The sequence below is a fragment of the Cygnus olor genome, chromosome 4, assembly GCF_009769625.2.
Source record: "Cygnus olor isolate bCygOlo1 chromosome 4, bCygOlo1.pri.v2, whole genome shotgun sequence".
NCBI lineage: Eukaryota > Metazoa > Chordata > Aves > Anseriformes > Anatidae > Cygnus > Cygnus olor.
Window position 1 is genome coordinate 15,890,982 of NC_049172.1, and position 25,995 is coordinate 15,916,976.

At 45.2% G+C, this 25,995-nt stretch overlaps 1 protein-coding gene across 3 annotated transcripts in view; it reads left to right on the top strand.

Moving 5' to 3' along the window:
* The window catches only part of SHROOM3 (shroom family member 3), a 147,437-nt gene that overhangs the window by 38,311 nt on the left and 83,131 nt on the right, over positions 1-25,995 (top strand). For 2 of the 3 annotated variants that reach the window (XM_040554721.1, XM_040554722.1), the window contains exon 2: positions 5,006-5,160. In XM_040554721.1, the coding sequence (XP_040410655.1) occupies positions 5,006-5,160 (155 nt within the window). Of the gene's footprint in view, positions 1-5,005; positions 5,161-18,016; positions 18,218-25,995 lie in introns of those variants that run through there. The other variant, XM_040554727.1, reaches the window with a different exon arrangement.

The window sequence follows — 25,995 nt, forward strand, 5'->3', positions numbered from 1 at the left end:
CAGCAGTTCATTTGTGATGCTTCCCTTCCCATCGTTATTGTGTGTGACACAAAAAGGGCAGTAGTTTGTCACTGCGATTGCAGCTGCTTCTGTCAACACCCGGCTAAGCTGACTTACTGTTTTTTTCCAGAGCATCTCCTGGTGTCACTCAGCAGTTGTACTAACCTGCTGCGTGGCACAGCTTTGCTTGTGTAACTGCATACAGTGTGTGCGTGTACATATTTGCTTCTTTTTTTATGAAGAAACTTCAGCCAGTAAGTTTACGGTTTAGGAATCACATGCACCGTTCTTCATACAAAAGACACAAAGATGGAATGATCCATCTAAAAAGCTACAGAGAATTTGTTGTTACAAAAGCTCCTCAAAGCAAGGGAAGAGAAAAGAGGAATAAATAAAGAAAACCTCTTTAAAATAATCGAGAAAGGATCTCAGTTAGACAGCATTCTCTGAACATACAGTAACCATAGTGAACCAAACAAAAGACAGTAGTAATAAGTCTTATGTATCCTTGGTGATCTGCTTAAGCAACATCTTGCTTTTACAGTAAGCCAAAAAAAGGAAGAACAGATGAGTTCAAAGTCTGCTCTATGATCTATTGAGTGACAAGAAGCCTCCTCTAGTAGAAGAAAATGGACTGGAGTGTTAATGCAAAGCAGGAACCAGGGGTGGCCTTTGGGATTTTCAGGAAAGGGCAGTGGGCATGGTAGGCTTTACTGCAGTAAAGACAACTGAACGGGCTTGGGTTTGTGTCAGCCTGAGAAGATTATTGAGACTTTTTGAAGCGGGTGGGGAGGCCAGCTTGGCAGGGAAGATCTTGTTTTCTCCTTCTGAAAGAACCTGAAAGCACTGGCTAGATATGTTTGTGGAAAGCAGAAGAAAGAGTGAGGTGTGGAAGAGATGGCGGAAATCACAGCCTTTATGGAGGACTTGGGTGGGGTTTCACAGGAAATAGGAACTGTCAGAGATGGTTGGTGGAGCACCCTCTGGAAGGGGATAATTTTCTGTTGCATGGTTCAAGAGGCAAAGACTCTTCCCCAAGTTAGGGCTTGTGAGCTGGAGATTCAGAGGCAGCCCCTGGAATGAGAGCCAAGATTTAGATCATCGCCGCCCACAGAGAGATCACATGTTGAACAGAGGGGACAGATAAAGGTAGGAACAGTTGTGTCCATTTTACAATTGGGAAACTGAGGCACAGAAACCATGAGTCTTTCTGCTATTGATGAATGTTTCGCTGTACAGATGCTGCTACTGACTTCAAGGAGAGGGTTTCTGCTCCCCACGTGGCCATACCTGGGCATCTGGCTCTACTCACAACATCCACAGTGAAACCAGGCATGAAATCCAGCCTACCTGTGTCTTAGGTATTCCTTCCCCCTCTGCTTGTCAGTCTTCTCTCATAACTTGGCTTGGCAGAGTGGTTGTCTCATTCCAGGCAAAAATCATCAGTCCCCAGCTGGCTCCTGCTGGCTCCTCCTGTTCCTGATAGTTTTAGCGATGATCCTATGCCCAAGTAAGTTTGCTGGCTCCAAATCACCTTGTCTCTTTCTGCTTAAATAAGCCATAAGAGGTCTTACTGCCTATTGATTGACCCCTTACGCTAGATCATGTAGCTCACAGTGATCACATTTTTGGCACAAGGGTGATTTGTGGCTGAGGGTGATTTTGACAATACTGTGGCTGTTCAAACTACTCCGATGCAACTTACGCACTGAAAACAATAGAGTGTGCTGCTAGCTCTGCCATTGCTGACTGACAGCACTTAGAGCCATTTGAGGTTTAGGGGACAGCTGAAGACTTATCTTCTCTTTTCCTCTCACCTGGGACCTGGTCCACAGAACAAGACGTTGGTCAGAGAGGGGAGAGGGTAGCCACACGCAGAAGTGGCCTGCCTGCATACTTATCTGTCTGGTTTGGCACACAAAGCTTAGCAAGCATACTCTGTCATGTGGTCCTCAGCTGCTCAGCGCATCACAGACCAGCAGGGTCCCATCCTTGACTTGGCCAGTGAAGCAGGTGATTGTTTAAATAGGTTACATGTGCGTTGAGGTTTGTTTGCTTTTGTTGATAATTGTTACACTGACTAGAGATAGAGCTTTGTGTTTATAGTGCAGCGTGTTTTGTTTGAATTATTCAGTTCTTTCCTTGAATTATTACCACTCCTTATACACAAATATTTTCAGAGGCATTCAGAGAGAGGAAGTGACCAGGTTAGAACATGGGGTGTCTGAACTTTGCTTTGGGAGACAGTGCCTTGTTTCTGGACTTCTGCTGGAAACCCTGGAGTCTTTTTGACCCTTCTGACTCTCTGAGTGGTATTGCCAGGTCACAGGGCTGTTGTATTTTCCTCCAGGACCTCTAGGGAACTTGCATCCAGGGAATCCCAGCTGATTAAATGAGACAACTGTACCTAAGCAAGAGAGGAGGCTAACATTATTAAGAGATGAGATAGCTATGCAATCAAACGAAAAAATCAATCCATATCTCCACTTATATTCTGTCTAGGTACACAGGTAATTTAGTTTTGATGCTACCATCAAAAGCGTCTAGTCACAAAAAGTGTGTTGTGTTTTAGGTCTTGTTTGTGGATAGTTATACAGGAGGAAAGCAGATCATTCTCAACCTCAGCATTACTTGCAGATGACTGTACTCAGGCTAGCAAACTCTCCTTCAAGGCATTCTTTAATATACTGCTGTGGCTGGCTACATGGCCTTGCAAACTGCAGTTTAAGAGCCCCTGGCATAAGCATAAGCTGGAACACGTCAGTTATCAAAGACAGATTTATTTTAGAGCTGTTCGTAATGTTAGCAACCTTACCAGAAGTATTGTGGATTTTAGTGTTTTGTTAAGGCCTTTGATTTCAGGTTATTTATAATGGTAATTATGGAAGAATCCAAATACCCATTTTCACTAAAAAAAGAGAGGAAAACAAAAATCTACCTCCATGGTTCCAAAGAGAACCCTAAAACAGTGATCCTGTGGAGTTCAAAAACTAGAATAAAAAAATAACATTGGGACTTGGTAGAGAACAAAGCACAGATCATGATTTTTGGACTGGCAGTTTTTTAAGGCCAAAGTTCCTCAAGGCAGAAGTTAATACAAATGCTTCTGATGAGTGTCTCAGCCTTTGAAGTAGATGATATTTGTTACAAGGTACAAGTACAAATTTGTACTGGTCCAAGAATGCCTTTTTTCTATTATATGTGATCTAACATAACAAAAAAAAAGACAAAAAACTAACTCCCTTCTGTTTCCTGTATTGCAGGTTAATCTAACCTGTATTGTCCCAGTCTGTTATACTTAGTTTAAATGCTACCCACCTGTGTTTCTCTACAGCAGCAACAAACTGGAGCAATACTGCACTGCAGTTTTTAGTTTGTTATTTATTTATGCTGGCAGCAAGGTCTAATGTTTCATCTCTCGCCCTTCCTGGTAATTGTGATAGAAGACTCTTTATATGAAGTCTCATTCCTGTGGTTTTATCCATTCTCACAAAGAAAAGAAAAAAATCATTCATCGGTGGAAGGACTTCCTGGTAGGATGAATACCAATGATTTATACCTACCTGTGTAGGGAGGTAGGAGAACTGATTAGCTAATGTTTGTGGAAATCAGATTTTAAGTGTTACAAAATACACGAGCTGGAGTACTGTTGTTCAGAAGAACAGACTGGCTTTGCCTGTGAGAAATCACCATTTACACTGAAACTAATGTACTAGTAAAAAGTCCGGGTAATGTGTCTGCATGTGCTGAGTTTCATGTTTGAGTTGTGGCTCAATTACACCTTACCCAACATGGCTTGAAGTAAAAGTAACTTGTAGAAGTGTGCGTGCAGTTTCACTTCTCAGAAAGTGGCACCCCTGCAAATACTAGTACTGCTCACTAGATCGGAGTCTGAATCCAATTTTTGTTTTGGTGTGATGTCTGGGAAGGTGAAGGACTGACAAAAGAGGTTATACTTCCAGGGTGCCATAAGATGTTGTAATTAATTGTGGGCCACGGGACAATTGCTAACACCAGTTACAGCTTCTGTTGAATGTAGACTGCCGGGTGCTTTGAATATCAGATTCTGTGGTGGCAAGTTTTGTAATAAAAGCTATTTTGGTTGCATTTCATTCTCCAGAAGCTCAGGATTCAGTGTGTTAATACGTATGTAACCTTGCCCTCTGCTAATATTCAGTATCGCTATGCTAGTATGCACCTCTCGCTTTGCACAAGGCCGGGAGTCCGAGATTCTGGGCCCTCTTTCCTTCTCCTCTGCTCTGTCTCTCACTTCTGTGCAGACTTGGTGCATTGCTGCTGGCACACTGATGGAGAATCAATGGGCATTGAAGACTACGCAATGTACACAGTGGACTATACAAAACTGAGAGGAAGGTGCCCTAGGATTCTCCTTCTGGATTTGCCACTGCATAGCCTTGGGCAAGCTACTTACCTTCTCATAAAATTAAAATAATTTTCTACTTCCTTTTATACTGTTCTTTGAAATCCCTAGCTGAAAAACCCTGCAGAGCTGCTGCGTGTTACTAACTGCATACACCTGTGTGCATCTGCTCTGTTCCTGGCCTGTAAACAGCAAGCTGTTGTTAACCAGGCAGTTAGATCATGCAGAGGAGCCTGAACTGGAAAATCACATCAAAAGTCTTCTAATCCGGGCTTGGCCCTTGGGCTTGTGCCGGGGTGCTCTTATCAAGAGATGTTCCATAACCATTTTGCTGGCAATTACTGCTTCCAAATACCAAAAACTTTTCTGGCTTATTCAAAACAATGTTTCTTGGCAAAATTTGTTTGGCTGCTGATCCCCACCTTCCATACACACAATATAGGGGAGGCAAGCATTGTCCTTTGAGAAAGCTGGCTGGCAAAGGGAGGCAACGTTTCTTAGTCTGAGAGCTGAGTTTGGGGCTGGTAGACCTTGCCTCTTGGACAGAAGTGCACGCTGAGCTCTGCATGTGACAGCCAAACTGGCAGGCGTGCCTCACCATCGCTTTCTCTCTTTCCTGTGCAGATCGAAGAGGGAGGTAAAGCAGACTCTCTGCCTTCCAAGCTGCAGGCTGGTGACGAGGTGGTGAACATCAATGAGGTGGAACTGAGCAGCTCCAGGAGAGAGGCCATCTCCCTGGTGAAAGGGTCCTACAAGAAACTGAAGCTAGTCGTCCGCAGGTAGGCAAGACACAACACTCCCTCCCTCCTGCCCTGCGGGGTACCACAACCACCCCCCTCACATCTCCAGCTGAATGCCTACGACCTGATCTTGGCAGTAGCCTTGTTTTAAGCACACAGGCATGAGCCCGAGGGCGAACGTTTGTTCCTTTCTGCAAACATTTCTATGACTCCTTTTTCACTGTTGCATCCAAGTATGTGAACTACTTATCCAGATGTCTTCCACTGCTATCCTGCCACATGGCAATCCAGGAATCCTGTTCAGATTTACAGGCAGTCCCCCTTCATCCGTTAAAGTGCCTGGGGCTCCCTTTGAAAGGGTGGCAATTCTGTACACAGCTCCTGCCTCATTTGCTCTATCACTGTCGCTGTGACAGCACAAAGATTTCCACTGGCCTCAGCAGGATTTGGAGCTGTTTAATGTTCCGCAGGTAAGTGATAGAGTCGCCATGCTGACAGAGAGCAGCTTGATCAGTATTGCACTCAGGGTGTGATCTAGGGGGAAGAGCAGCCACCTCACCTGCATCTTTTTAGCAGCAACCTCTGTGTTATCACTGAATGAGTGATCTCTCCTCACACGTCCATTTCCCTGGCTGTCAAAGGCCCTGTAAATGGTAATGAGTAGCAATGCCTGCATGCTGGGTCTGGTGGTGTGCTGAGCTTAACTTGGCTACACAAAATCTGCCAATACCCTTTGGAGGCATGAAGAATAAATGTTTGTGATAGGGTCAAGCTACAGAACTTTATGCCCGTTTTGAATCACAGACATTTGGATCTAAAATTTCGGTCTTACTTAAGACCTTAATAGAGATGCATCCTGTATGTTTTCTAGTGCTGGCATGTCCGAACAGTTTTTTTCTGTGCCAGTTAGGTGATAGCTGGTATCACTTTATGGAGTGCTCTGTCCTGAATTTCCATGCTCAGCCAGAGAGGAATCTGGGTCAAGATCAGCATAGCTGAGGAGCTGTCATTAGCCAAACAAAAGGTGTCAGCATGAGTCACTAAGTTGGAACAACTGGCTAACATCCGAGGGGTAATGTCTGAATAGGGCAGGCATGGAGGGCTCAGACACCCTTCTGTTTTCTGGAGTATATTTCATGCTCTGCTGGCTGTATTGTGTTGTTTACATGAAGCATCTTCAGGTACTGACAATGGCCTTATGACAAAATCTGGATCTTCATATACTGAACTGGTAGATCGTTTGTATCCACTGGGAGGACATTTGCAAATGCAGTTGATTGCAACTTGAGTGTTTTCCAAAAACAAATGGCTTTTACTTAAGACCCATGTAAATTGTAATCAGTACTGACTGAACAAAATGTTCAATTCAAGCTAACTTTGTAAAACTGAATAAGAACCCTTCTGTCACATCTCAATTTAGTTTTGCTGATGTGAAATAGTGAAGTAACTGGTTCTGTTTGGTCTAAAGTGATTTTTTTTTTTCTTGGGTTTATACTATCTACTTAAGAGGAAAAAAATAAAAGTAATGAGGAAAGGAGACAAGAAAAATCAAGTTTGCAGACCTTGGAGTCCTGGGGAGTGATAAATACTCTGTCAGGAGACCAGGAGTGATAAATACTCTATCTGGATATGTATGCACACACATATACGTATGCACACATGTACATAAAAACATTGATATCTATGTATGCATATGTATGTGTTTACAAGCAGAAGTGACGTACTCAAGGTCAGCAGTGTCATAGCCAGGCCAAAATTCAACGGTTCCTAATATTTCCTTGGGAAATGCCTGAATCAGTGGAAGACATTTCTTACAAAGTTTTGAGGTCTCTCAAGCTAAAAGAGAAAATGAGCCACTTCTTCACTTCCGTGACTGTTTTTTTCACATGCAGTAGGAATCACGAGACACCTAGTTCATGTAGGCAATCCCAATGGACATTGGTCACATTACTCTTATTGAAGGTGATCAATTATTGAAGGAGGAAGTGATCGACCTCGGAAAAAATTAAGAATCAGCCACCAGTGTTTTATATATTTCAAAATTATACTTTACAGGGTAGCTTAATGGTTTCTCTCTCCATTATTTTTAAGTTCCTAAGGCCTTTTCAGCTTTTCTTCTCCTTTTAAAAGGAATTTGCAGGGGTATTTGATGTTTTCCTTTTTTGGAATACTATATCACGCTTACTTTAAGAGGTATTACATTCACATAATATCCTCTTGCCAAGGTTCTTCAAACGCTTCATGCACATTTAAAGCTCAGTAAATCCATAAACTTAAGACTGAAAAATTACAATTAAGAGCTAAGAGCCCATCCTTCAGTTCAGGTCATTCAACACAGTCCCAGCTGCCCGTGCAGTGCTGGCATGGGCTGAGAAAGTAGCAAAAGAAAAAAATGTGAGGTCTGACTGCTTTGTGGGTAGTCAGTCAGAAGTTGTCTGAATTCTCCCAGTCCCCAAAGGTGGCAGGTCTCTGCTCTTTGGCCAGCTGTTGACAAGGTAAAAGACAAAGATTTTGTCTCCAGTGCAAGAGAAGGGATAAAAGAAAGATCCCAGAGGAGAATGATGGGAAATAGGAAAGCAGTGAGAGGAAAGTGAGCTTCTACATTTAATAAAAGCTTCCAACAATATTAAATGAAATGTAGCTAGATGCAAAAGAAATTAAGGAAAGCAACTCATTACAGAGTATCAGCCACATGAAGCCTTCATCTCATGTAGGGGGATGCTGCTGGGCAGGCTGCTATCTATGTGATAAAATGCGAACAAACAAAGGTTTGCAAGCCAGACTTGAGATAAAGCTACAGCACCAAATATGTGCAGGTTATCTTTACCCCAGACCTAATGTGTTTAGCCATTAGGGCTGGTAAAGGAAGCACTAATGTGCTTCAACAACCCCGTCTGGGGTTGGTTTTTGTTATGTGGACAAAAAGAAAATGTTTTGCAGTACTACATTGTCTGAAAATAAATTATGTTTGGAGTGCATAAGATACTGTTTTTTGTAAGTTGCTCGTGGCAATTTAACTCAAGTGGATTGGGTTTGCTTGCTGCAAATACCAGCAGTCCTAACGCTCTCTGAACGGTTATCTGTGACGTGAATTTTTAGTGTGTGATTTCAGTATTCATGAGAACTCTTGCTTAGGGAGTGACACAAACGCATACTGACATGGACTTTACCCCTTGAAAGTCATACACAAACAATAGCAAAGTCTGCTTGTTGTCTGTCTTTTTGGTTCTCTCCAAAGCATATTCAAGGTCAGCATGTTTTTGAAGGTTTGATTTTTTGTTTCTCATATTAAAACCTCAGGAGCAGTCTGTAGCAGTGTGATGAAGACATGAGACATCACAACAGACAGAAAGCTTGGATTTTTTATTCAGATGTTTTGTAGGAAGAACATCAAAGGACATACAGAGTACATTTGAACCACTCCATATATTTGTGTAGCCTGCATAGCATACGCAGATTGCTGTTTAATCTCAGTTTTTATTCTAGGACAAAGGTAAGCTTTTAGTGCCTATTGCAGTAGTGTGCACCTTTACATGTTATTAAACAAAAATTAACGTTACAAAACCTTGCTGCGTCTGCAGACAGTTTGATGCAATGATCTGTTATTTTCCTTGGAATGTCATCTGCAAAGCTTGGTACTTATCCATCAGCATCTGTAGTCACCATTTTGTTATTGGTCACTTTAGTGAAGGAAAAGAGTGGTAACATTTGCAACGATGGGAATGTGAAGAGAAAACCAGAGAAAATTCAGTCTGAGATGAAAGAGGAGAATAAATAGAAATGAAAAAAATGACTTATCTCACAGCGATACTTAATGTAAATGAATGGTTATGAACAAATGAGCAGTACCAGAGTAGCTAGGGCATGAGGGCCTTAGTCTGCCTTTCACTTCTGTGCAAACATCCTGCTGATGCTGGGGAGGAACTTGCAGAAGGAGACACGCGTGAAGTTGTGAATTTATGAGCTTTCTACTTCCTTGCTTATAAGCTTAATGTAGACTTGGAACCATGACAACTTCGGAAAGTTTGGCTTTGCTAACATCTTTTTAATTCAAATGTGTGAAGAATAATTCAGAAGAAGCAGCACCTTATCCATTACAAACACTTCATATGCCCTAGATCTGGTTTTGAAAGAGAGGTATCTAGTCCATTGCTTCAATATAAAAATTACAGCCTTTTCCAGAGGTTAGTGCCTCCCCGTGCTTCCCCAGCACAAAAGACGAATTGTCAGAGAAAGATGTTTTACAGTCTTGCAGAGAAGTAAACTGTCATTAAACACAGTGTTTGCCTCTGTAACATCTGTGTCAGTGAGATCAGAGTAAGTGTCTGGAAACCCAGAGCAGACAAGACCACAGTGATCCCAAGCTGCTGAAAGATGCGGTGAGCTGATTCTTTCCGGACCGAAAGTAAATTGATCAGCACTGAAGGGAGTAGTGTAAATGTATCAATAGGTGACTGAAAAAATGGCAGTGAAAAGGGTTACTAAAATCTACCCTTCACCACTATAGAAAGTAAACCTATATTCTTAACTGCCATTTGAATTTCTCTCCTGTGCAGATGGTACCAAAAGCAGTTACGTCGCAGTCACGGGACAGGGATGTGGCAAAGCCACGTTGATTAGGCCACCCAAGACATCCTTTTGTAAATATCTTCAAGTTGTTAGCATATGATGTTGCAATGTAAAGATCAACAGACTGGGTGGGTTTGCATCGGCGTGTGTGAGAGCTGCCACATACTGCAGGAGACTTAGACTTAGCGGTCAGAATAACTGCATTTCAGGTTTGCTACATCTCTTCCGTGGAGCTGGAAAGGAGCCTTTTGTGCTGCCTCTTGGCAAACTCCTACTAAATGGCAATTCCTCTTTTGGAGCGTTAACAACCTTTAGCAGCCAGATAAAGTATAATTGGTCCATTTGCAGATGAGAAGCTGAGGCAGAGAATGATTGAATGATTTGCTTGATATGACTCAGAAGATCTCCACAGAAGCAGAAATTGAACCCTAGTGTTAAGTAAATACTGTGCCTAATCCCTGAGATGATCCTTATTTGGGAGATGTCTGGTGAATGTTTTTTCAAGGATGCTCTCTAGTTGCATTTTCTGTCAGCTCAGGAGCCCTCAATGGCAGTTTGTAAGCATGTTCAGCTTTCCCTTGCTTCTCTAACAGGGCTGCTCGTATCTTAACTCATCTAAGAGGCTATTCCTAAAGCCCATTTGTTTCTTTATGCCCATTTCTTGCTTCTTCCCTGTACTTGTTTTGCCCATTCGTTCAGGACAGCAGACTCAGATAAATATGTATTTGTGTATTCCTGTAGACCTCAGGTCTGCAACTGCTGTGCCCTGGAGAAGCTTGCTGATGCTTCTCATTTATTGTGCTGAAGCCTGAATAAGCCAGAGTGAGGTGCTTTGCATGTCAGAGAGTTACAGAGCCTTAGTGAGTGTGCCTTAGGTGCACTTTCCACTCCCTGCTACACCGAGTTACAGTTTCCTGCCTCACATACCGTGCTGCTATAATAAATAATTTGTGTGCTTGCTGCTGGCAAGGTGGATTCAGCTTGGTGGTCTATTCTAGTCCTTTTTCTGAGGTGTGATTCTTAAGATGTTTAGAACTGCACAGCAAAATCACCTGCTTCTCCTTCCCCTTCCCCACTTTTTAATACAGGGCTTTTCAGGACATTTCTGCCTGCTGGCTCAAGACAAAGCACATCCATTTCCTTCTGATACGTTTCAGACCCAAGCAATCAGACAAAAAGAATACTGCTGTTTTGAGCACTCAGTCCTGCTAGCCAGATCAAATTGCCATGGATAAACAGTGAGTGAGGGGAACAGCCTTAAAAATTATCACTGGGCAAAGAGACAAGATAGCTGCGTGCTACAGGGAAGAAGGAACTGTCCCTCCACTGCTGACAGACTATGGGAGTGAGCCAAGAAGCTAACATCTCCACAAGTATTTCCCATGATAGTCTTCAGTATATTTATATCGCTGCTGGTGACAAATGCCTCTGACTGCAGGTGTGAGCAGAACCAGCTCCGTCGAGCCTGAGGAATCCACAGGTTGATGCTGGGGAGATCTTTTTGCTCATGGCTTGCCAGATTGGCAATAGTCAGTGTGAATCACTATGAGGAACTGAAGAGACCAGTTTGTTTAATTTCGTAGGAGGAATCTTGCGTACTGTCCTCAGCAAACTGCCTTAGATAGTTTTTGATACTCAGTTGATCTTTAACCAGCTGAAGGAGACTGAGGGTTTGAAAGCTAAAGCTACAAGCCATAGAAATAATGCTCGGTTTAATTGTGGAAGGTGGTTTTTTTTTTTCCAGTTTGGTTTCCTCTGTCGCTTCCTCTCCAACTTGAGTACCTAAGCAAGTTGGATGCAATTTAAAAAGTCCCAGACCTTTTCAGCTGTTTCAGTTCAATCTAACTCTGCTGTGCACGCTTATGTCGGCTGAAGGGAAGGCTCAAAATGTGTGCACTGCCTTGTCTGCTTTACAACGACCACAGTGGCCTACAGCAGCTGCCAAAAATAGACTTTTCCACAGGTCAGTAAGCAAGAATGGCTGTCAGAGTGTCACACTGTTTACATAGTTTTACATTCAACATGTTCATAACAGCAGCAATTAGATCAGTGAGGCATGATGGCAAATGTAGCTGCTCTGCGAATATCATGCTGAAGGCAACAGCAGCCACAGGGACAACAGCTCTCCTTTCTAACACCCTTTCGAGCACAAGCGCTGTTTGGACTAGGGCCTCCTACAAGCCATTCCTTCGAGATGCTGTGGCGTTCGCTGTTGCCTGGTGCAGGGAGGGCAGAGGTGAAAATGTGAAGTTGTTCTTGTTGAGACATCAGTGTGTCGTGAAGTCAGCTTGCCACGGGCAGTTTGGTCTGCGCTCTCAGTGGGCGTAAACCAGCTCCGTTGGCTTGAGTGGCGTTCAGATGAGTTACCTCAGGTCAGTATTTGGCCCTGTGATTCTCTAAACTCGTGGATCTAGCATTGGTCTTGGTTAATGAATGCAAAGCTCTATTAAAATTTGTTAGTGGAAAAATTTCTCTGCAGAGAATGACTGATGTTGTAGGCCCGTACTCAGTACACACTGACATGCTCAAGTCCTGTAGAGCTCTCCTCAGGTGTTGGTAGGCTCTGCCTGACCTGGGATGTGAGGGGCTCCGATGATGATACTTGCATCTGCAGAGCTAGTGAGACTGCATGAAGCAAAAATCTCAAATATCCATGGTCTTCAGCAAAATGTGCTGCACACCTCCAAGATGTGAAATGTGTTTTTAGCAAATGTCCTATCATACAGATACAAGCTACTGTAGGAAGTCTGTTCAAGTATTATGTAGGTAGCATATATAGTATTGTATCAAAGATGAAGCACATTCAGTTTCTGAAGCATGTAGTTGCCATAAAATCTTGTGCTCCTGAGGCTCAGTATGGGACCTGATGACACACAGTCATAGCACCTCCGAGACTGCTGAGGTAGGAGCCCTCCATCAGCCTTGTCCTTGGCAGCGACCCACGAGTGAATCCTCTGCTCACGTGAATCAGTGATCACTTGAGTGGGGAGCTGGTGCTGGGGGCTCGGTGCTGGCCATCACTGCTGAGATAGATTCGGCAAATAAAGTAACTGGCTGCTGCTGCTCCTGATTCCAGCTGTCCCACAGGTGCATGCTTACCCACTTCTCATTGCATGTTCTATGCAGAGCGAAAGACATTCGTCTGCATTTCTCACTTTCTGGGGCAGTCTTATAGTGAGGTGTAAGTAAACACTAAACACAGAGATAAAGACATAGCAAAGATCAGTATTCAAGACAGTTATGTTCTGCTTTCAGTAACTGTGGTAGTTTGTCTCTGCCCCAAACAGTGCCTGCAATCTGTTCCCATCTCACAGTGCCTTCAGGCTAAATATGCAAGTCGTGTAAGGGAGGAGTAGTGACAGAAAACACTATCCTCGTTTTCCTTTTGTGCTAAAAACTGTACAAAAAGAAAGGATTAAGCTTATCCATGGCTATAACTGTAATCTGTGTGTTCGTTTTCAGACTTCTCTGCAGATCCCCCCCAGGACTTGGGTTTTTCAGCTTATTCTCTTGGCACAACCCTGTTCCCGTGCCCCCTTGTCTGAACAATGAGCCGTGGGAGAGATGCTGGGAGGAGAAACACAGCATGGCACTGAGACCAGGGGCGTCAGAGGAAGCTGGCTAATTCAGGCACTGAGCGGGCGCAGAGCTCACCCAGGAGGTGTATTCACCAGGAATACACCCCCTGCAAACACCAGTCCCATGGCAGGGGCTGCCTCCCGGGGCTGGCAGGACATCGGGCACACTTTTATATTTGTTTTGCTCCTCTCTCTTCGTGATGTGTCTGCTTTTGGGCACTGTCAGGGAGAAGATGCTGGGATATGTGGGCCTCTGTTCTACCACAGCATGGCCAGTGATGTGTTCTCAGAGAAATCTGGTCCCAATTAACTCATTTTAAGACCTCTGTGGCAAGATTAGGAATTAAACTCAGCCATCTTCTAACACTTATACCCATGCCACAGCTATAAAGTGATTTTTCTTTCAGCAGCCAATTGCTATAACTAAGACTTTCTTTAAAAAATGTGAAAACAAACAAACAAGCAAACAAACAAATGAAAAAACCAGACTTTCACTCTTTCACTCTACCTGATAAATGACCATAGGGAAGTATCGAAGTGTGGGAGGAAGATGTCAGTACGACTGACATCTGAGGCTCAGGGCCGATTGGAGCCCGTGGAAATTGGTGGAAAGATTCCCACAGACTCAAAAAGGCTTTGGCTCAGACCCTCACTGAGCAGTGATTTCCCTCATTGACCAGGAGAAAATGGGCTGTTCCTAGAGAGAGGGGAAGCTGCTGGCATTTTTACAAAAAGCCAAGTGCCAACACAGTTCTTCAAAGAACTCTTTGGACTAATCCTTTCCTCTTATGACACTAATGTAATTTTGTGTCGTATTTGACAGCGCGCCAAAAAATTGCATCAAATAAATCCAAGTTTTGTGAATGAAATTTAATTAGAACAGGCATTGGCTCCCTCCCCGCTCTTCAGCAATGTAGGAGCGTGTTTCCAAAGAGCTGCTCTGCGCTGGGGTTAGTTTTTGCTCAGCGATGATGACTGGGGGAACAGGAGAAAGGGAGGTTTGGTGCACATGGAAGTTGTAAGACTGACAGCTGGGGAGGCCAAAGCTGGCATTAGCATTGGTAAAGGGCTGGCAGGGTGGTCTTGTGACTCGCGCTGTTGTATGTTCAGTTGTGAACTCCTCCACAGCTTTCCACTCTGCCCCTGGTCCCGTCTCCTGTCTGCCAGGTGTTGCCGAGGCTCTGTTGCATAAAGTCTTTGGGCAGGGGCTCTTTTACAGTGCATCTTTTAAACACACATAAAAATGAGCCTTCGGTGGAGTCTTACGTGATGAGACAGGTCCTCAGGTGATGCAAATGGGTGCCATCAGCCAAAGCCCTGACGTGTCATTTATACAGCATTTCTGAGATCTGCACAGCAAGTTCCCAGCTAAGTAAAGGCTTTAAAATTTGTCCGTGTGTTGGGTCAAACTGTCGAGTTTTTAACTATCTCAAGCATCACTATTTTCATTAGAGGAGTTTTCTCTTCATTCATCAAAATGTTTGCAGTCCCTGTATCATTAGGAAAGGTCAATATGAAACACAGGGCAGACAGCTAAGAGATGCACAGAATGTAATTTTGAAATCACTGGCAACGGGCTTACTGTCTAGGATTTAATTAGCTACAGCTTAGGGCTGCCAGACTTTTAGGAAATTTCCTACAGTGAAACATGGTAAATGTGGAGAAGATCTAGATACGATTTTTGAAAAAAGATCTAGGCTTCTGATGGGGACAGTGGGAAAAGGCCTTGAAAAAAAAAGATGCCGGCCACCATAATGTGTTAGCCTGTATACGACATTAAAGGCTGACCCCTCACCTGAGCCTGTTTTAGAAACACAACAATTTCTAGCCACTGCCACTCTGCATTAGCTGCCTCTTTCACCAAGTGCATTTGGATTACTTTGCCCTCTTCAGGCAGTAATCAGGCTGGGGTTTGATTTGTCAGAAAGCGACACTGGAAAAGCTGGGAAATCTCTGCCAGTGCTGGACAAAGTGCATTTTAGGGTGTGAGTCCCCTTCTTTTGGAATTTCCTGAGGATTAAGTTGGAGCTGGATCAGATCACGGTAGTATGGAAATGCAAACAAGCAAGCATGTGTTCTCTGACTGATCTGCGCCTCTCTTCTGTACCTGGGATTGTGTCTAGGCTGACCTTTAGTCGATGGGGTAAATACCTGGACTTGCACAAGGTTTTGGTTACCTGTCCAGGTGCACGGGACTGCCGGATGACAGCTTCACAGCGCAGCTGCTGGGGGAGCGGTGAGAATAAACACGTTTTGTCATCTTTATTGTGAGAATCTCCAGTTGCATGGCTTTGATTTCAAGAGCTGACTATAAATACGGTTGGTTTGTAAGGGATTTGTAAGTTGCGTGACATGGATATGCGTTGATGTATACATATCCTTAGCCGGGTTAAATATTTACTTTGCTCAGCTGAGATAATTACCCTGGAATATAAAACAATTTCTCAAAAACTTGTCCATGCTTTTACTGCTTGATCCAAGGTTTCCTTTGGAAGAGAGATAGGGTCAGGAAAGGCTAATGAAAGCTAACGTAATCCTCCTGTTACAAGTGGAGTTTGCCTGGATTTACTGCTGTAAAACAGACGTTGGGGTGAAGTGGTCGCTGTAACTACTTCACGTGTTTTAATGAATGGGCTTGTATGGGTCATCCGAATCCTATGGTATTGTTTCTCCCTTGTGGCTGGATGAATGGAGTATCTCAGTCAAAAGAATAATGAAGAAGAGAAACTGCACAGGCAGTATCGTTTGGTCTTTTATATGCACAGGTCTCCCTGTTCGTAGCGAAAGGCAGCCTCTCTCCCTTGCACAAATGCAGTTGGACAAAGAGTAGTCACATGTATGCGCCTGGCCCAGACATTGGCTGCATCAATGAATATAGAACAATTTCTTTCAAAACCCCTTTCTTCAGCTTTCTGCTTGCTTTGACTTTGGCATTAGAGGCGAGATGGCATCAGCCTTCAGAACATGTATGTAAAGCATTCTCAGGGAGGTTATACCTGCATAAATACACCATAACATTTGTTTTCTATTAAACAATGCCTAAGCTAATTAAAATCAGAAATATTGGTTAAAAAAATACATCTTTCCGGGCTGAAAAGAGCCAGTTAACTCTTCTCAGGGTTACTTCTCAGTCTGCTGTTTACCAGGCCTTTTAAGATTACTGCTGTTTTGAGGTGGAGTTGCAAGAGGAGAATGGAGGCAGCAAGAGCCGTCCTCTCGCTGTCTTGGCGGGATGGGAAATTCTGCCAGTATGCTGATGTTTTCCCTGGGGAATTGGGTTCAGTTCCTCTTTCTGATAGATATTTTTATGTGGCATTACTCCTCACTCATCTCCTTTATAAACAGGAGATACAGCTCTCCTTCCCTGTAGGGTGTCAGGGACTTAACTGCATGGAAGAGGGTGATGCTGAGCTGAAGGAAATATTGCAGCAGAGAAAAAATGGCAAAAAATATGGGCAAGATGGTGAACAATATACATTTTGATCTAACAGCTGAACTGGAAAAAATATTTAGGGTGAAGTGGAAGTGAAACAGTGTGTTCTCTTAGGCCTGGAATAAAACATTTTGTCCCTTTAGGAAAAACAGGTTAATTTAATCTATAGAATCATAGAATTGCCTGGGTTGGAAAAGACCTTCAGGATCATCAAGTCCAACCTACTGAGTCCCATCACTAAACCATGTCCCTAAGTGCCACGTCCACACATTTCTTGAACACCTCCAGGGATGGGGACTCCATCACTTTCCTGGGCAGCCCGGTCCAATGCTTGACCACCCTCCCCATGAAGAAATTCTTTCTAATGTCCAATCTAAACCTCCCTGGTGCAACTTGAGACAGTTTCCTCAGGTCCTATCACTTGTCACCTGAGAAAAGAGACTGGCACCCTCCTCATTGCAGCCTCCTTTCAGGCTGTGGAGCACGGATGAGGTCTGCCCTCAGCCTCCTCAGGACTAAACAGCCCCAGTTCCCTCAGTCACTCCTAAGCCTTGTTTTCTCCTCCCTTCACCAGATCCACTGCTCTTCTCTGGACACGCTCAAACAACTCAGTATCCTTCTTGTAGTAAGGGGCCCCAAACCGAGCACACTCTGTAACATCTACTCAATGTCTGTTTTCAGTGTTCTCCTGGATGTTCAGCCAGCCTGGCCGGGTAGAGGGTAGCCGAGCCTCCTGCAGCCTGGCAGTGTCAGGCCAATGTCCTCTTATTCAAGATATGTCCAGCGTGGCAGGTTTTCTGCTGGACATCCGTGGGCATCATACAGAGAGCTACGTGCAGGGGGACCCGCGGAGCTGCTGGCTGGCAGAAGGGAACCGTTGTGGGCATCGTTTTCAACCCTGAACCTGCAGCTGAATTACTCTGCCCTACCGTGTGGGGCAGTGAGCAACAGAGCCTGGTGGCCCTGCTACACCTCTCCTCCACTACAGGATTTTATCCCCAACCCTCGCTCACGCTTTCTTCAAACAAAATTAGGGTGGTGAGTTTCAAAAGAAACACTAAATAATTTTTGGGTGGCCGAAAGCACTTAGTAAATGTAGTTTCTTTTCTCCCTTCTCCCCCCAAAATGCCCAGTGTTAATTATAAGAGGGGGCCAGCCACGGATCTGCGGCAGTCAGGACAGAGCTGCCTGGCACTTTCACTCAGCAAATTTCCCCTTTCCTCACGCTCTCTGCTCCTGTCTGTCAGGCCTGCTGACGACTGCTTGGTAGGAGGGCAGTAATCTGAGCTGCCTCTGCTGAGCAAACCTCCTGCTTTTTACTGCGGGATTAGTCCCGAGGTGCCTCTGTGCACAGCACCTGTATCCGCGCCTTGTTATCTTAATCGCCGTGCTCTCGTTGCTCCGCTTCCCGGGGCGGCAGTGCCATTCCCTCCTCCCAGGGCTGCGCTCACCAAATGGCAGGCTGCCTCCACCGCCGGGATGGGAATACCTGAGCCCCGGTCGGCTGTCCCGCAAGGTAAGCAGCCTCTCGCCGGCGACAGCAGAGCAAGCCGGGCTCGGCTTTGTGCCTGCGGAGGCAGCCAGACCTCACGGCAGGGCTTTGGGAGAGGGAGGACTGGAGCCTGAAGGATCCTGGTGGTGCTAGACATCACGAGCATCACAACCTCCAGGGCAGACGAGTGGCCAGGCGGTGCTGTGGGGGTGATTCAGCTGCTGTGGTGAGTGAGCAAGCTCACAGCGAGCAGATGGGGAGCCAGTGCTGTGCCGCTGCTCAGGTGCTGTCACTGGCTAAGGCGTGCAGTGGTATAAGCGGATCTGTTGCTAGAAAAGTGCCCGAAGCTGGCAGGGGAGGTGAACTTGTGAGAGCCTCCAGAGTTGTAGGGGATGTTTAAGGCCATTACCTCCCCTGGTGTCAGTGGGTAAAAATAATACCCTGCTTTTAAGACACTGAGTCTCATGAGCAGAGGATCAGACTCACATACACGCTGTGATGTGTCACGCACATTTTCCAGTTTTACAGACCAGAAGGGTCTCTGCTCAAGTGAGTGGTGCTCTTTTTGGCCTTCACCTTTTATCAGTTAAGTTGTTTAAAGTGGGTGTCAAACCAGACCGATACTTTGCGACGATGTTTCATATAGGCAGGCTGGCCAGACAGGGTGGGATATATTGATGTTTGATCCATGCAGTCACATTGCAGGTAGCAGAAAGAGAATGTGGAAGAGACTGATGAGATGGCAATGAGTATAGCTCCTGTATGGGCCTGCACTAATTTACGTTTGTTCAAGATCTGTACTGTATTATACACAGCTATACGCCCTGTTAGATTGGATGTGAATCATAACACTAAGTTCGTTGAACTTTGATTTTGATTATCTCCTGAGACATTAACTCCTTTAGTAAACTCATTAACTAATCTTTAAACTAATTGCCTCTTTCATTGCTACTAGGGTATCTTTAAAGTTAAAGTTTAGGTTTCCTTTGTCTGTGTTTTTTGTGGGTGAATATGGACCAAATCTTTAGCTGCTGAAATTGCTGTACCTTATTTTTTCACAGTTTGGTGATCCAGCCCGTGTAGTGAAGGTTGGCAGTGCAATCGAAGTGGTTCTAGTGGAATAGTGGGGTCTGGGTCCCTGTCTATGTAAAGAGGGGTATTTTTGTGCTGTAGGTTATCTGCTTAAGAAAAGCAACTTGAAACAGTGAGTTCTGAAGTCACAGATGCAGCAGCGTCTTGTGAGTACAGCACACTGCCTTGCCTAATATGCATTCATTATTCCAGTATTTAAAGAGCAATGAGATTTTGTCAGTAAAACTAGAACTGCTTGCAGTGGCAAATTCCCAATCACTCTGGATTGCCCCAAATTCCCTCCTTTTGCCTTGCTTATGAGCCAGCTCTTTAAAACCGAATTCAAAGAAACGTGTGGCTGGGGAAGGACAGACCACGTGCTGTCCGTCCTCAGCCCCCACTGCCCTCTCGCAAGCCGACTGCCCAGCCTGAGGAAGACGTGTGCGTGGTGGGCACAGGTACGCTCCCACCTGCGTGCATCTGCCTGCTCTCGGGAGCACACATTTGCTTAAGTACACGCTCTTAAGGGCAAACCTGCTCTGCACGAATAGCTGCAGAGATGCTCAAGGCTGGCAGAGACCCACAGCATGTGGGAAGAGGCTGTTCTGAAGCACAGATCCCATCACCCTGCGGTACAGCCTGCTGCCTGCACAGAGGGGCACGTTCCCAGGCTGCAGTGATATGGGGAACCTCCTGCCCTCCTCTGGAGGACCCGTGCACCGCAAGGCTGCCGGGAGCTCTGCAAAGGAGGGCACCAGCTCTTCCCTGCTTGCATCGCCCACGTGCTGTGACTCTCTCCTGAGGGGAGCTGCGTGCAGACCGTATCGCAAGCCAAGAGTTCAGCTACAAATTAGTGTGGACAGTCTTGTACAGGCAACGGATTAGCTTGGGCCCTAATCCACTGCCTGCTTGAGTGATTTGACATCTCCCGTGTTCTTCGTATTGGGTTGTAGATGAGCCAGATGCATATTTCTTCTCTGTCCTGGGAATGAACTGAGCAGTGTGATTCGATGCTCTGTACCATATAACGTGAAGGAAGGTGAATGTGCTTCTGAGATCTGAAGAGATGCCTTAGTGGCCTGAATTACAGAGATTTGGTGGTCACTTCCTTTAAGTGATTTGGAATAAAAATCACCTAGGGGTGATGTTAGTGCTCTAGATGGTCTGTTTTATGGTCTCTGAAAGACAAGCCTTTCCAAAGCCTTCAAAGGGTTAAAGGCAGTGCCTCACAGAAACCCAAGTGGCTGAAGAAACACCAGATATTAACATTTGCTTCAGTTGCCAAAGCCTGGACATTTCTTTCTGCTTTTTAGAAATTAGAGCCTGCAGGGACCATTTAACAAGAAATCGTAGCAACTTGGCTGTTAGAGGGCAACCCATGTGCATAGGCACTTAAGGGCTGTGCCAGCATCTCCTTTGTTCAATAAAAGTAACAGCAGGAATTTGATTAAAGACTGATAGAAAAGAGAGGGAGAAATGTAGGAAAGATTAAAGAAAGAAAGAGCCACCTGGAAACTTCATTCCTCCTTTATTTCTAACTTAAGCTCATAAATACCAAATCTAAACCATTGTGTGTGAGAGAGGGAGGGAAAATTTCCTGCATGCCTGCACAGAAAAGCCTGCACATGCGGCCGCACAAACTGACTTTTAGCAAAAGTCATGCTCTTTTCTCAAACTTAACACTTGCTCCTTGTCTGCATCAGGAAAAAGGAAGCAGAAAACAACTTTATCCCCCGGTGCTTTGCAACGACAGCGTTCAGGAGTCCCTGCCATAAAGGAGAGGGGCGAAGGGTTTGGGCTGAACCCGCCGATGAGCAGCGAGCACGTTTCCCAGGCTGCCTCGGAGCAGCCCTGCCGCTCCGCACAATGCCGGTGGCCAGCTGCACACGGCCGGCACCGCACTTCGTGGTCAGCCTCCAGCATCTGCTGCTTTGTCTCCATCCTCATCCTAACTCCGGGAAAAAAAAAAAAAAAAAAAGAAAAAAGTGACTCCAGCAGCCAAATGCAAATAAGCCCCAAAGAGCCCTCTTATGTGTGATCAGCAAGCGACAGGCAAACCGCATTCAAATTCCTTGCTGCAGAGCCAACACGGCTGTTGTTTGGGTTTAGGAGACCAGAACGGTACGATTAAGTGTCAAACGTGTCGGGGAGCGATGGCGGGTTGACTTTTCGTTAGCCTGGTTGTGCCCCGGGACCTGGGAAGATTTTGCTGTGCAGCCAGAGCCACGCTTTGGTTCCTTGGCAGGGTTTTGCAGGGCGCAGAGAGCGAGGCTGAGACCACGGACTCCCCAGCAGCAGGGATGGCAGCGGGTTTCTCGACTGGTCCCTGCATGTTTCGGGTGCTCTGGCTGATAATCTTGCCCCATGCAAGACTAGATGGAGCAGCAGGGGAGAAATCTGTGCCTGGAGTTCATTGCTGCTGCTTCTGGTGTTTCTCTTCTGTACGCCTGGGCATTTAGGCTGTGTATATCATGTTTTTCCCCACCTGGTACTTCTTTTACTTCTTTACATCGTTTTCTGTCTTTTTGTTACACTTTTTAGCCGTTAATAACATCCACTAGGCAGCAGAACTTGTGGCAGTGACCTTGGCTCTGAACTGTGCTCCCCTAAAGCGATTTGGATGCGATCGTGTCCTCTGTAGCAAAGAGGATCTCTGCCTCGCTCCAGCCTTCCTCACCTCAGGCAGGGGTCCTGAGGGGTGCTGCCTGCTCCACCCAGGGGAGCAGGAAGGTGCACAGCCCTGCTCTGGATCAGGCCCTCAGGGGCTCATTTGCCTCTCACCCTGACCCAGACCCGCGTAAGGATGCGGGAATCAGCAGCCTCCAGGACAGAGACTCCAATTAACAAATTGCTTTCTCCCAGTGATTGAAACCCTGAAAAGCTAAGCGTTGAAATCAGATATCGCAACCCAGCTGTGGGAAAACGCAGAGCCCGGGAGGGACGGCGAAAGGCAGAGGAGGTAGAAGGCCTGAATGTCATCCCTCTGCTCGCATCCCAGCCCTGCGTCTTGGGGACTGGCTGCCCTGCGCTGAGCGGCGGGGCCGGAGGTATGTGGGGAATGTGAATGGTATGCTTGAGTGGACAGCTTCAGAGCCAGGCGCGGGATGGCTCTCGCTGCCATCTGTTGTGAACCCCGCAGGCCCATAGCAACGGCGTCTCAGGAATGGGGCTGCTTTTTTTTTTTTTTTCTTGTTTTTTTTTTTCATAAAGAAATTCTTCGTTGCCCCCTTCCCCACTCCTGCATACGCATCCTCATGAATAAGTGGGGGCGGGGCTGGGATTCCTGCTACGGAGTGATGCGTGGTAAAGGAGAAAAGGGTCTTACAGAGCTCGGCTTGTGGTTGGTGTGGGGAGGCATTTTGCTTTTCTGAGCCGTGACGTTCTAGGAACATGAGCCGATGTGTGTAATTTGTTGGTAATTGCCAAAATCTCATTTTGTTCAAATCAGTAGCAGGTCCATATTTGCCATGAGGTATTTTCAGTAGATGTATAGCCACTCATTTGTCCATCTTGGTAAAACACAGGCCTCTTTTGCCTTATTATTACACATGCCAAGGTTACAACTGGCACAAATTACCCCAGCTTAATGATTTGTTGTATGTGTAATTTTCCTGAGGCCCCACAGCAGTTACGTTCTTCTTAAAGGGCTTTGCTACAAAGTCAAGTGATGGGGTCGGATTCTTGGAGGCTATAGATAGCTCAGCATCACCAGTCTTTCAGAGAGATGCAGATTTTTATACCAGGAAAGATTTTGCCACGTAAGAACCCCATCTCCTAATGACAACAGCTTTCTGATACCATGCCACTGGGAAGGGTTAATGCTGACTGAGCCTTTATTCAAGCAGCAGGGACAGGAATCAGCTGTGTGTGTCCAAGCGAATGGTTTTACTCCTTCCTTTTCCCTGGAAGTTCACCTCTGAAATGCAGACTTCTTTTCTCCCCACACCTTAACATTTTTTCCTGCTGGCAAGTGACTGTGGCCCCGTTCCTGCAAATTGCTCAACCGCTTGCCGTGACTCAGCAAAGTGGATTGTTTTCAACCAAGTGTTCTGATTCCTTTAAGACAAGGAATTCTATGCTGTAATTTTACTTCAGGGTTTCAAGAGGTTTGAGGTGAGGCATTAAGAAGTGAGAGCTATTGAACTTTTCCAAACAGCATATTGATTTCTTTAGTGGTTCCTGCTTCTGTATTTCTTGCAATAAATACAGAAACTTGCAGAGAAACCCCCCTAGACAAGATGGGGGTGGTCAAGGAACTTGCAGACTGAAAGAAACCTCGCAGATATTTCATGCCATTCGGGAAGATCTGTCATGCTAGAAATGAGGGAAGGAAAAACAGTAGCCCCCCCTCCTTCCCAGTGCCCAAGGCTGTGTTTGAAGCTGGCCACACAGCTATAGTGGCTTGATCACAGGGAGGGGAGTATAATTTCAGTGAAAGCTGATAGCTGCATGGAGGGGGATGAAATACTCCCTGTTACAGGTATTTATTATCACTTGACAGCTGTCAGTTTGCAGTAGGTGATTTGCCTTCCTGTCAGCTCTCTGAGAACTGGGTGTATTTGCCTAAGGTTGTAGAGAAGGGTAAAAATCCTGCTTTCAAGTGCAGGTATCACTTAACTGTGATAAGAAGGCAGGTAAAGCATTTCTTCTGCAAGACGGCTGCGGAGAACAGGGAAGTAAAGTCTTTCTGGACCTACCGAGATGGGAAAAAACAAGTCATTAAAATCTGATACCTACCTACTTTTAATGAGAGAAACGTTGTTCGAAGAAACAATCCCAGCCCTATCAACACAGAACTATCTTCAGGAGCCATTAGCCTTTCACCTCCTCATATGTTTTTTCTTTTACTTTTTGATCTCTTTCAGGGAAAATGGCAATGCTTCTGCAACAAGAGATTTAGGCTTTAGCTTTAATCAGCAGCTTACTGAGTCGTAACTATGCTCTTACAGCCTTGCCTTTCCAGTAAGTGACCTGCAGAAGAACTAGGGGAGTAAGGCATAGAAAACAACACATAAAATCAAGCACTTTGTGTCCCTAGTCATTCTTCTCTCTTCACTGAGCCCGTATGGATATTTTTATAGGTTCTGCAGTGCTCCCTTCATCTCTTCTTCTTCCCCAGAAACTTTTTTTCAGCAGATGGGGACTGTGGTCTGATAGTTGCAAGCTTGAACTACAAGCACGGGCTGTTAGCATTTCTGGTCTTGCTAGAAATAGTGAAGAACAAGAGCAAGCCTTGATGGATGTTACGAACTGCACTGAGTAGACATCAAATCTGGTCAAATTTAGAACAAGCTACCGATCTTAACTCTACTTTAGCATCAAGGTATCCCTTTTATTTATTTGGTTTGCTGTGTTCTTTACTTGAAGGCTATGGTAAATATAAAATAAAATCATTCTGCCATGCACAGACACTCCCACAGTAACTACAGAAGAGGAGTTGGAGTGCTTTGTTTTTTGGCAGTGGGATCAGTAAAGGAGAGTTGGAGGCTCTATTAAGGTTCAAACTCATTTACTCTCTTCAGCATTTATTACAGTGTTTTGTACTTTGCTCCATTTTGAGGAACGTTTTAAGATGAAACCAGGAACGCTGCCTTGGTTCTTTACCGAGACAGAGTGCTATTGCCAGTTCACGTGATGTACAATAAATGCTTTAAAGGACCGCCTTCTGACTCAGGAGATCTGTGAAGCTATTTGCTTTTCAGCTTTCTTGATCTCATGATCCAAAACCTAGAAGACAAGTCAAAATTCTGCATATACTAATTGTGAGAAGTAGATTGCTTTCATTCTACACATGGTTTTGGAGGCCTGCTCATGCTTTTATACAGAGCATAATGCCTCAGCATAATGCAAGAGGCAGAGTGTTTTTATGATACTCAGATTTCTTTTCCCTGTAAAGATCACTCTCTCCCATGGCTTTTCCTGGCACCCTGTTACTCCTGAAAATGGAGCCCATGGCATAAAGATGAAATCCATTCATCTCACAGCTTTGCATGAGAGTACTTCAGCAGAAATCTGTCTTTTTGCAATAGTACTGCAACATTTATCATTGCGTTATAATAACTTCTCTGGGGGTGGGGGAGGATGGAAAATGAATCGTTTCCTTTGGCATCATTTCATTACACTCTTCCATTCTGAAAAGCATCAGAGTTTCAGGAGTAGAGAAGAGAAACGGCAGCAGAAGAATAACTGTCTAATGAAGCCCCCTGCTGAAGGGGGAGTTCTCCCTCACGGTCAGTCTGCCTTTGTTCACACAACAAGGAGCTGGCCACAAAAGTTGTTAAATCACAAGAAAATTGAAGCCTCTAGACTGCTTTGTTGGGGGAACAGCCACTGATAGGTTCACACAGAGGCTGCCTCTTTCGTGAGCCCCGGAAATGCTTCCCCATTCCTAGCATCACAAGACATCGTGTAATTCTGGACTATCTCAGCAATTCCCCTGATTTCAGATCTTGCTTCATCCTGTGGCCAGTGCAGGCAGTTCAGCAAACAGCCTCTTGCTGCACCTGCTCGGACAAAACCCTCGTGACAGCAAATGTCATAGTGACTCCACGTGGTGGCTGGCCCCAGGACAGGAGAACTGCTGGTCCAGTCTTTCCTAGCCGGTGAAGCTGGAGATGCTGGGGACAGTAATGATCGCCAGGTCTGTGTTAGTCTTCCTCTAGCAACCTGGTCCCATCCAAGAGTTTATCCACCATCTGTATTTAAATGCAGCCAGTGTGCCTGGTGAGAAA